Below are 13,168 nucleotides of genomic sequence, written 5' to 3' on the forward strand. Positions count from 1 at the left end.
TAATATGTACGTAAATATGTAACAAAAAGCACCAAAATATGTAGCAAAATATGCAGAATGGGCAAAGTATGTAATATCATATAATTAATATAAACTTACCATTTTGTCAGTCACAACACACTAAACACGCATTATATTACATTTTGCAGCACAGTGAACAATTAAGTATTTTTCAATATTCTTTGGAGTCATATTATATGAATATATCACACACATATTCAATAGAAACGTATTATTTTCAACACTCAAAGCACGTTTATTCCTTAAATTTTGTAGCACAGTGAACTATTAAGTATTTTTCGATGTTCTCTGGGGTCATGGAAAGGCGTTTGTCACTTAGGATGTTCTTATATGCAGAGAAAGACCTTTCAACATCACATGATGTAACTGGGGCAAATTTTAGGAGAGGAATTTTTGCTGGAGAAATGTCCTCGGGAGGATCAATGTCATCTCCATTTAGAATTCGGCACACACTGTGAAATGCTGAATAACCGGGATTTCTCTTCAACACTTTCTGCAATTTACTCAACACACTTGCACCAGATTCCCCATGCACAGCACTTAGTTTTTCAAGAGCATCCTCTATGATGGCAATAGAATCTTGTAGTGGCAGTCCTGATGTTTCTAGACGTTTGATGGTTTCTGGAAGCCAGCAGAAGTTGCCCCTGATGTAGGTGATTGAGGAGACCACTTTGGAGTCACTAAAGGCAGTTTGTGATTCACTAATAGATACAGCATTTTCAGGATCAAAAGAATCTACCACAGTCTTTATAGCATCTAGATGCTCACTATAGAAGTTAACAGCTTCTATCCATGTCTCCCACCTCATTAAAACGGATTCCGGCGGCAGTGGTATCTCTGGCAATTGCTGTTTGTAAGATAGCACTCGTTGTGGACCTTTTAGAAAAACTTTTTTTGTTGCTGAAATTAATCTGTTCACTTGTGGAAACTTAGCTCTAATATCTTCAGCATCACGTTGTAGTCCATGAGCTAAGCATGTAAAATGGAGCATATTGGGATAAAACACCTTCAAAGCAGTTGCAGTCTTAAGCATATATGCTGCAGCATCAGAATACATCACTAATACCTTTTCCTCTTTCATCTCAGTCAGCCACAGAGCTCTTAATCCATCATGCACAAATCTTGCAATAGTTGAGTGATTTGTATAGTCTAGCTCTTTACAGTAGATCAAACGTGGTTTGAGGCGCTGTCAGGTTGTAGCTTCCCCACCACAAGATTTGCAATAAATCTACCCTTAGCATCTGTTGTTTCATCAACAGCAACCCATATGAAAGAATTTCCTATATGCTGTCTTATGTTGTGCATTACCTCGTCGTAGCAGACTTGAAGATAATTCTTGCGTAGTGTTGATTGGTTAGGAACATGTTGCCTGCAGTATTTTTCCAGAAAAGATGTGAATTCAGTTCATACCATGGAATATTGGCTGCAACATTGCACTGCATAAGTCTTTATAAAAAGGGTTACTTGAAGGTGAAGGCTGCATTTGTGTTAAAAGGATTTGTTTCTTTTGTAGACCTAACTGTTGGTTTATTATATGCAGAGCACTTCGTGCATGTTGCTCAAGCTGGGATTTCATGGAACATGCGATATGTTTATTGCATGCTTGGCAAATCACTACTTTGCCATCAGTTGCAAAGGACTCGTCAATTGCAATCCATGATTTTAACTTTGAAGCCAGCGAGGACGCTACTGGTGCCATATTGACTCTAGAGGAAACTGATGTTCATGAACTATGTTCTTCAGCTGTTCAAAAGAAACTAAAACCTAATTGAGACATTTCAAAGGAAGACAGCTCTAACAACAGATTTGGAAATTCCTAAGTACACAAAAAAGAGGTCACAGAAATGCGCTTAGAAAAATATTCCTGGAAACTCCAACATGACAGTGGCTAGTTACAAAGCAATTAACTCTAAAAGGGATGAAAGATTTAAGACTGGCACATTTAAAGTAACAGTTTTCCTGCAGCTAATTGGAACGTTTAGATTAACCTATTTCGCAAGGGTCTCTACCTGCACCTATCATCCTCTCAAATACCTGTCACTCATAATTTACCTTAATCCTCCTGTTGAGAGAACAAACAACAGCCCCACATTAAGTGTGAAACTTCAATTCAGCAATTTATTATATATGAAAACAGAAATACGCTAAAATATGTAATTTTATGCAATATCACTAAGAATATGTAGAATACCCACAAATATAAAAAAAATATGTAAAATGAAATTCGGTAATAATAACCCTAATATAGTGTTTTGTAAAGATATGACTTTTCCCAGCATCTAAATAGCAAGGAACAAAATATGTTATTACATAGAAATCCCAACTCTACTCATAAGGTCCGATGTTGTACCCGCGCCCAATTTAACAAGAGGCGAAAGGAGAGCTCTGAAGGAACTTAGAGATGATTCTGAACTGACCATTCTCTCAGCTGATAAGGGTAATGCGACAGTGGTTATGGACACTAACGTGTATAAGAATAAGATCTCGGCTATATTGTCAGAGCCTGTTTACAGACTGAGCTCACGTGACCCCACCACTCGTGCGTCCAACGCCACCGTGAAGCTCTTAAGACAATCTTCAATTCCAAAAGAGGAGGCGCTAAACATCTGTCCCCAGGGGATGCAATGCCACCTAGATTGTATGGACTGCCTAAGATCCATAAAAAAGATGTTCCCCTCAGACCTATTGTTAGAGCGATAGGTTCTGCTACGTATGCTCTGGCTAAATACCTAAGCAAATTGCTTCAGCCACACATAAGACGTACTGAATCATACGTCAGGGACTCTCGGTATTTCGTCAAGAAGCTGTCAACCATAACCATTCAACCTAATGCACTTTGTGAGTTTCGATGTGGAGTCCTTGTTCACTAAAGTGCCGATTGACTCGGTAATGTCTCTCATTGAACACCTATTCCCTGAGGACATTACTAAGAGATTTTACCACTGCATGACTTCCAGCTATTTCTTGTGGGGTGGGAATTTTTACTAACAGACGGACGGAGTGGCTAAGGGAAGTCCACTTTCGCCCGTAGGGGCTAATTTCTTTATGGAGCATTTTGAGGAGGAGGCTATTGCTGCGGCGCCCGTCAAACCTATGATATGGTGGAGGTACCTTGAGGATGCATTTGTGGTCTGGGCAGAAGGTCCTGAGAAATTTCATCTATTTCTAAACCACCTAAATCAGCAACATCCTTCAATAAAATTCACTATGGAGATGGAGTCGGACGGATGCCTTCCTTACTTGGATGTTCTAGTAAGAAAGAAACCGGACGGCTCCTTAGGACATACCGTCTATCGTAAGCCTACCCACACAAATCGCTATCTTCATGCTGATTCTCACCACCATCCAGCACAAAAACAAGGCATTCTCACGACACTCGCCAAGAGGGCGAGACGAATTTGTGAGCCATCACATATCCAGGTGGAGATGGACACGCTCAAAGTCGCGTTCATGGGTATTGGTTACAGCGATTTGCAGATTCATAGAGCCCTGCATCCCAACCACGCAAAGCTCTTCTTCCTTCTGTGAGCTTTGCGTGGTCGTTTCTCTGGGATGCAAGGTTCTCCGCAAACACAATATAAAAACCGTGTTTGGCACCGCCACTAAAATTGCTCAGTCTGAGTAAAACCAAGGACAAATTGTCCCCACTTTTACATCCTGGGGTATACGAAATTCCCTGTACTTGCGGTAAGGTATATATCGGCCAAACATGCCGGTCCATTGGTACCCGTATCGAAGAACACGAACGTAATATTCATCTCAACCAACCAGACAAATCAGCAATAGCTGAGCACGCTCTATCGTCGGGTCATGAAGTCATGTTCCAAGATGCTCGAGCTCTTACCCACACTAGACACTACAGGTCCAGGATTATACGGGAAGCTGTGGAAATACGTAGAAATCCTAACCATTTCAACAGGGACACCGGCTATCTATTAAGTAATACCTGGTTGCCAGCCATTAAGAATTTACGTTGGTAGTTCCCTTCCCTGTCCTTTCACTATTGTTATTTCGTCTCGGTGTTTTCCAAATTCGTACGTTCCTCGGCGCCAGATGTTTCATTCCATGCTTGTGTCTAAATCATACACCTGTCAAGTTCATATGTTACGTACACACGTTATGTATACCGCTTAGTCTGATGGTTCGGTCAGCTTCCGCTTCGAACGCTAGCGTTGTGCCACGTCCTGGGAGCCATCTGGTGACTCCCGAGGTGATTCGAAATATCGAGGTTCCACTGTATTGAACAAAATATCTGTAATATTTTGTACGTCAGTCAAAGTATATCTTGGCCAATATACGGAATGTAGGAATAAGGTGTCCGCTTCTGTGATGTAGTGATTAGTGTGATTAGCTGTCAGCCCCGCAGGCCCGGATTCGATTCTCGGCTCAGCCACGAAATTTGAAAAATAGTACGACGGTTGGAACGGCGTTCACTCAGCATCGGTAGGTCAACTGAGTAGAGAGGGGTTCGATTTCACCTCAGCCATCCTCGAAGTGGTTTTCCGTGGTTTACCAATTTTCTCCAGGCAAATGCCGGGATGGTACCCAACTTAAGATCACGGCCACTTCCTTCCTCTTCCTCGTCTATCCTTCCCAATATTCCCATCCCCCACAAGGCCCCTGTTCAGCATAGCAGGTGACGGCGCCTGAGTGGGGTACTGGTCCTCCTTCCCGCTTTTATCCCCGACCCAAAATCTCACGCTCCAGGACGCTGCCCTTGTGGTGGTAGAACGGGAAGGGAGTGGCCGTGGCCTAAATTAAGGTACAACCTCAACATTTGCCTTTTGTAAAAATGGGAAACAACTGAAAAACACCTTCAGGGCTGCCGACAGTAGGGTTCGAATCCACTATCTCCCGGATGCGAGCTCACAGTTGCGCACCCCTAACCGCACGGCCAGTTCGCCCGGAGTAAAGTATATCAAAATCAAATGTATCCCTTGCGTGTCTCGGGATTTCAAACTATATTTTTTACCAAATTTCAGCTCAATCAATTGATTAGTTATCGAGCCCATCGGCAACAAACAAACAAGCAGACAGATACCATCTAATTTTTATTGATACTATAGATAGCAAAGTGCCTCCGTGGGTCGGCCGGCAGCGTGCCAGCCTCTCACTGCTGGGTTCTGTGGATAGGCATTGTCTCGGCTGCCGAAGCCTGTGGTACTCCTCTGAACAGTGATGAAATGAAGTAATAATGGGGAGTGTTGCTGGAATGAAAGATGACAGGGAAAACCGGAGTACCCGGAGAAACATCCGTCCCGCCTCCGCTTTGACCAGCACAAATCTTACATGGAGTGATCGGGATTTGAACTACAGAACTCAGTGGTGAGTGATCAGCGCGCTACTGTCTGAGCCACGGAGGTTCTCAGGAGGCTTCTCGAAATGAGGATATAATGGTTAAATTAGGAATAAAATCAATGGATGCAGCAGTACTCATAAACCGGCTTCTCTGATAGGGTTATGTGAGCCGAATGGAGGAGAATAGGATGCCTAGAACAACAATAGACTTGGCCGTTGAGGGTAAGAGAAAAAAGGGAGACCAAGGCGACGATGGTTAAACTCATTTGTTGAAATAAGGGGTGTGGAACCAAAAAAGACCACAGAGCTACTGTAGTTGATAATATAGAATTTTATAAGGAACGCTGAAAGCCATAACATTTCATAATGAAGATATATCAATCAATCAATCAATCAATCAATCAATCAATCAATCAATCAATCAATCAATCAATCAATCAATCAATCAATCAATCAATCAATCAATCAATCAATCAATCAATCAATCAATATTCTAAAGGCTAATGCCTTGTCGTTGCAACCACTCTCTTCTTTCATTGGCTGTTCGTTTCAGTTCCATGTAATTGTCACAACCTAACCTCTTCTTGATGTCGTCCAAATACTTCATCCTAGGTCTTCCTCTCGCTTTCTTTCCCAGCACTTTCCCTTCAAGTATGTTAGTGATGAAAGTATTGTGTCTGATGACATGTCCAATAACTTTTAATTTCCTGTTTCCATTTCGTTTAAAAATCTACTCTCTTCTTTCTAAATTGAGAGGTCTTATTTGGATATTTTCAACCAGTGGATGAGTAGGGAATTTCCCAGAATAAACACCGAGGCAGTTAGAAGGAGATGGCGGTGATTTTTCTTTTAAAAGGAAGTACAACTAAGTAACCATCCTCTAAACCTTGAGGTAAATACTGCAACAGAAGTCACTCCACGTCACGGAAAGGAACATTGCCGCGAGACACAACGATTAGTAACGCTTCCAAGTTAGATTCGCCAGGTGCATAGGTCAATCTCGCAGACACTCATTATTTCCACGCTCCAAACGCCGTGTTAATATTCCATTAAACACACAAAGCAATTCATCTCTATACAGGCCTCGAAAGCCCCTTTTAGGAGTGTTTCGTACGCATTATGACAAATGCAGCGTTGCCAAATTCGCACACTCACTAGATAACTCTCAAAATAGAATTTTTAAATTTAATATTACTTCAGATGGAAATTTCTTACATAAGTATGAATTTACGTAACTTTGAACTTACGTAATTGTTTCAATGAGTGTATCCGAGTTGTGCTTTAAGAGTTCTGTGCAAATGGGAAATTCCGAACAGGAGAAGAAGCCCGGCGCAGATTCTGTTATTCTCCCGACCCCTGAACGGGTTACGCTAATCGTATTATAATTACAACTGTAATTGGGTCATTTTTCGCTTACTAGACATATCCTCGAGCAGAACGAACTTAGTAGCACGTAATTTTCATTCCCTTCCGCGTAGATTGTGAAGAACTCATAAAATAATTTAGAACAGTATTTAAAAATGTTCCGTCCATAAAATTGTCACTCTCACACAAGGATAATTTAAATTTCATGTAGTGGACGTCCGTCTTTTACAGACAGCATACTATCCTCCTGTTAGGATCTTACTACCATAATGGCCAGAACATCCTTCGCGTCTTTAGATAGAATTGGCAAGTTTCTTCGTTCTTCGGCCGTAATGTTTCGTTTAATTCTACGTGCTTCTTTACGCAGTAAAATACCTGCAATCTGTTTAGGAGTTATCAGTATTTCCTTTCTTACTATGTCCAAAGGAAATTTGTCTCATGTATTTCTCTCTTCTCCTACCGCTCTTACCACACACTGGTGGGACTCGGGTGTGCGCTGTGGTGTACATGTGGATTTAGCCCTGTTTTACGACTAGATGCCCTGATGCCAACCCTCTGTGGAAGGAGATATTTACTATTGTGCGTTTCAGTACTGGTTGGCAGTGCGGTATTGTACCGTATGTGTATGAAGAGGAGAGCATTGGGACAAACACAAACACCCAATCCCCGACCCAGAAGAATTAATCATACGCGACTAAATTGCCCGACCCGGCCATAAATCGTGCCCGGGACACTCTGAACCTAAGGCCTCGACGCCGACCATTCAGCCAAGGAGTTGGGGACGCACTCTCTTCATTTTACAGTGTTAGAGATTGCTGGGGTCATGATTTTAAGACCCAGACATTCGGAATTATGCACCCTGTACTTGAAAAAAACTAAACCCCATAGTGCAAAATCCCCGAAAATCCATGGCCTACAAAGCGACCGCTGCTCAATCCGAAGACTTGGAGATTACGAGATGTCATGAGTTCGGCACGACGAATCCTTTCCTATCCGACCTCACTTGGACAATTTTTGTTCTCTTCCGATCCCGACGGTATTATATTAATTATTTCCTTAACACCGTAAACTTCATGTTAACCTATCTCAGTCTATTACATTGTGTCTATTACCTGCCGTAAGTGCCGACTAAAAGAAGCGATCCTCGAACGGTTCTCAACTTAAAAGCCTGGAGTGTGGACCAAGAAACTCGATAATGTTGTGAGGTGGACAGACAGCAGGCAATGGTATGATGATAAACGGGGTTAAAAGTCAGGTTGTGAGTTTTACAAATAGGAAAAGTCCTCTCAGTTTTAATTACTGCGTTGATGGGGTGAAAGTTCCTTTTGGGGATCATTCTAAATACCTAGATTTTAATATAAGGAAAGATCTTCATTGGGGTAATCACATAAATGGGATTGCAAATAAATGGTACAGATCTCTGCACATGGTTATGAGGGTGTTTAGGGATTGTAGTAAGGATGTAAAGGAGAGGGCATATAAGTCTCTGATAAGACTTCAACTAGAGTATGGTTCCAGTGTATGGGAACCTCACCAGGTTTACTTGATTCAAGAACTGGGAAAAATCCAAAGATAAGCAGCTCGATTTGTTCTGGGTGATTTCCGACAAAAGAGTAGCGTTACAAGAAATGTTGCTATGTGTGGGCTGGGAAGAACTGGGAGAAAGAAGACGAGCTGCTCGACTACTGTAAGTGGCATGTTCCAAGCTGTCAGCTGAGAGATGGCGTGGAATGACATTAGTCGACGAATAAGTTTGTGTGGCGTCATTAAAAGTAGGAAAGGTCACGATATGAAGAGAAAGTTGGAATTCAAGAGAACAAATTAGGACAAATGTTCATTTATAGGAAGGGGAGTTAGGAATTGGAATAACTTACCGAGGGAGATACTCAATAAATTTCCATTTCCTTGGAAAAATATAAGAAAAGGCTAGGAAAACAACAGATATAGAATCTGCCACCTGTGCGACTGCCCTAAATGCAGATCAGGATTGATTGATTAATTGATTGATTGATCGATCGATCGATTGATTGATTGATTGATTGATTGATTGATTGATTGATTGATTGATTGATTGATGAGGTTTCTAGCTAGTCTGTTATTGTTTCAATTTTATCATTTTGTTCATTTTCACGATGTCTAGGGAGTCATGGCTCCAAATTTTATTTTTGCTGGTACCTTAATCCTTCCAAAGGTTTTTACTTTTCTTTCCTTCAACAATGATTAATGATAAGGAGTGAGCTTACCTCGTTGCATTACCCCTTAAAACAATAAATAACCACGTAATCTAAGTTCATTTTCCACATTATTTTATAAAAATATTACATGACTTGAACATTTAAAGAAAAAATAATACTTCATTTTCATATTTCAGTATTATCTAAGAATTATTGTATAAGACGTCCTGCTCCATGGCTAAATGAATAGCGCACTGGCCTTTAGTGCGGGGGATACCGGATTCGATTCCTGGCCGGTTCGGGGATTCCAACCTTAACTGGTTAATCCGTCTGGCTGGGGGGTGGGGGGTGGGTGTTTGCCGTCTTCATCATTTGAATTTTTTGGTACAATTTTGCTTCACGTCACACCGACACGGATAGGTCTTACGGGGACGATGGGATACGAAAGGCCTAGAAGTGGGAAGGAAGTGGCCGTGGCCTTAATTACGTTACAGCCCCAGCATTTGCCTGGTGCAAAAATGAGAAACCATGGGAAACCGTCTTCTTTGCTAATTGTTTAACGTCGCACCGACACAGATATGTCCTACGGTGACGATGGGATAGGAAAAGCCTGGGAGTGGGAAGGAAGTGGCCGTGGCCTTAATTACGGTACAGCCCCAGCATTTGCCTGGTGTGAAAATGAGAAACCATAGGAAACCATCTTCAGGACTGCCGACAGTGTGGTTCGAACCCACTATCTCCTGGATTCAAATTCACAGCTACGCACCCCTATCCGCGCGGCCAACTCACGAGGTGAAATCACTTTAGGTAAGGACCCATCCTCACAGATATGCAAGTCGCCTATAGGCCGTCTACCAGGAGAAGACCTGCTCCAGGCTTCTCCGGAGTCCATACGCCATTATTATTAAATAAGATGAAGTATTTCTGGGTAATAATGAAAAATTGAAAATCGCGAATATTTCTGGTATCGTGTGACGCACGATTTTCTATTAGCTTATTCATCTGTTTATATTTTATTTTTATTTTGCAATTTCTTTTACGCCGCACCGACCCAGACAATTCAATTATGGCGACAAGAAGACAGGACAGGGTTCGAAATACGAAGGAAGCGTCCGTGCCTGATGTGAAAATGGGAAACCGCGGAAAACAATCTTAAGGGTGCCGACTTAGGGGCTCGAACCCCATTTCTCCGGAATGCAAGCTAACAGCTCCGTGGCCCGAACCGTGTATCCAATTTTATCTGTGTATATGTTTTCGACTGGAATTATATTAGCAGTGATAATGGAAAAATTGATTTACATCTTCCTGTAAGCTACCACCACCCTACCCAAATTCAAATCTGGCTCAAGTTTCAATTTAACTTTTCTTCCGCTTAAATCCTGAAGTTTCATAAAATCACGCTCAGTCGCTTTCAAACGACGTCATAACAAACAAACAGATAACCACAGTTGAAGCTGTTTTCGACATTTGTTTGCCTAATTCAAGATAAAACTTGGTGGGACAGAAATACAAAGTTCACGAAAAGAAAGGTGGTAAATATTATGAATGTACACGCGAATGTTCTGTTCGGAACTCTACTCATCAACTTCATTTACTTACAACACACAACTTACAAACCACCACAGAAACATACAATAGTGAATACATACCTCCACATACGGTTGGCCCAGGAAACGTAAAATGTATCTGGCCGTAAATTTGGACTAAATCCATAGAAAGTGCCGACACCTGGTAATTGGCTAAAGGCCAAGAATGCGGAGAATATTAAAATTACAAATCTATCTTAAATTACAAATTAACCCCATAATTCAATCAAAATACGTATAAAGTAAAAGATTTTTACATAGAATAAAATTACAGATCAAAGGCTAAATTTAAATGAAAATCGCAGATGTGAATGTAGCCTCTAAAGATTTTGCTGAATTTATTGTGGGGAGATTTTAGACGTTCATAATTTGAAATTTCTTAACTACAGTATAGCCTAATTTTGCCTCCTCTTCCTTTAAATATGGTTCTGAGCAGTGTCCGCGAGTTTAGGGTCGTGCAGATGTGAGCTTGCATTCGGGAGATAGTGGGTTCGAATCCCACTATCAGCAGCCCTGAAGATGGTTTTTCGTGGTTTCCCACTTTCATAACATGAAAATGCTGGAGCTGTGACGTAAAGCAAATTGTAAATAAATTTAAATATGATCATGAAGTTTTCTAGAATAAGGTTTCATTGTATTACAGAAAGTTATTGTCTATGTTTCAGATCGTGATAAACTGAAACTAGTCAGTTACCCAACGCCATGGAGAAAGGCAGCATCAGGTTACAAGTTCTTGCAGCTGTATCAGGTAAACTTTTTAAGTTTTGACTTCAGTAATATGTAGGGCCTATTATACAGTTCATTACGTAACAAATAACGGTTTTATACTATACATCTTATACTTTATGTTGCACCCGCCCCTACCTAACTGGCACCGGCATGAGATCTACAGGGTCGCTAACAGGTCATGAAGTAAGAAATAAATAGGCGCTGAACTAAAGTAAGCTTAGAGGCGTACAAGGGAGGAGAAGCGGGGCATATAACTAAAAATGAGAACACCTTCGAATTAAAATATTTGACTCACAAACCGGTTTATTGAACCTTAATGATAATGGGAAATGATGCATTAAACAACACTAATGAATTACATTAACATTTACAAATGCTTGTTGTAGGTTGTTTGTGGACCTCAGTCCGTTATACGTGATAGAAACGAGTACGTTATCGCGAAGCGATGTATCGTGACATATAGCGAATGGAAACTTTATCATAACACTGAGGCTATATTATCGCTAACACATAAAACTAACATGCGTCCGACCACACGTCTGAGCAATCCCTATTCTAATAAGGACCTAAATTTCCCAATGAAATGACAAAAAAAATGAAAATGCACACATATGATACAACACCTGGGATCGAACCGCCCCTCGCTATTCTAGGCATCGTCGAGCTGATGGACAGAACCACCACTGACCTTATGTACAACAACACATGACACAAAAAAAACACATACATGGTACATGATATGCAAGAAAAACACGTAAAAGGCACTTGATCTTCCTTCTGACACTGTAGGCCTCCAATGCCTACGTTGAGCATCGAACTGACAACCTCTTGCGATGAAGGCAGGGTCCTGTAATCCCTATCTAATTATACTGGTACAATTAACAACGATTCATTGGCAAACATTACCATCATCGGCCGGGTCGTGTGTTAATTATTTCACAGCTCTGCCGTGTTAGGTAGATCACATTATTTCGCCGTTCAAAGAAACCAACTTCCCTTTTTAACAGCCACGTCCTTCCTTCCTCCGCTTACGGGACATTCAGACAAAAAAAAAACACGCTGGGCCAAGGCCATACGGTGGTTCACCCTCCCCTAGGGGTCCACCCACATTAACAGGCGTAACATTCCCTTTTAAAAGGAAACTGTAACACATCACTCGGACGTACTTCCACAATAAACTGCGGTCTTAAAATGACTCGCGCAACTCACCTTAAAATAAACACACATCTACCCAGCAGTATCATATCATTCTTACAACACGACTCCCGTCTCATACTGGTAATCTTTGCCCGATTGTTATTATTATTATTATTATTATTATTATTATTATTATTATTATCGTCGTTCTACATAGCTTACCCGCTACCTTACTTATACGTGGCCATCGCGCGGAATCTATACAGCAATTACAACACAATTAAGCACTCGCGCGGCAATTAACATCTGATTACTAACTGCTAATTAATCGATGGTCTGGACACGGCTACTCTATCGTCACACGGCAATACATGCATTAATTAATTACTTTTCACACGAATCGATGTTTAATACACTTATTTTGATCACTTCCTGGTATATTTAATCACCACAACAATTTAAACTTATCACTCCTTATCTAAGTATTTCAAAGGGTGGAAATTGGAGGTTGTCACGTTGGCCGCTGGGTCTCGTAGTGACGTGCCTTTGCATACCGCAGTACTTACCGTTTTATATACCATGCACTTATCAAATTAATGAATACTCTAATAACTACTCTCACTGCACTCCCATAAACTAATTAATACTGGTCTTCTGACGCAAATAAACAACAGAATCTCCCAAGAAAGAAATAATTGAATGAATCACTATCCTAAGCAAAGCTAAAGTATTATATTCCCTTAATTATTTACACTCGATTACTCAGACCTGTAGTCGGTTTCCTAAGCTAAGAATTAATTACTACGCGCCCATTCCGGCGCTCTATTTCCACAGGACTACATCTTTAAATCCCTTATA

At 41.0% G+C, this 13,168-nt stretch overlaps 1 protein-coding gene across 1 annotated transcript in view; it reads left to right on the forward strand.

Moving 5' to 3' along the window:
- LOC136872025 (facilitated trehalose transporter Tret1-like) overlaps positions 1-13,168 on the forward strand; it is a 90,645-nt gene that overhangs the window by 57,399 nt on the left and 20,078 nt on the right. The window contains exon 2 of the mRNA XM_068227520.1: positions 11,110-11,192. Coding sequence (XP_068083621.1) covers positions 11,147-11,192 — 46 coding nt within the window. The 5' untranslated portion in view covers positions 11,110-11,146. The remainder of the gene's footprint in view (positions 1-11,109; positions 11,193-13,168) is intronic.

The sequence above is a fragment of the Anabrus simplex genome, chromosome 4 (assembly GCF_040414725.1).
Source record: "Anabrus simplex isolate iqAnaSimp1 chromosome 4, ASM4041472v1, whole genome shotgun sequence".
NCBI classification, from domain to species: Eukaryota; Metazoa; Arthropoda; class Insecta; order Orthoptera; family Tettigoniidae; genus Anabrus; species Anabrus simplex.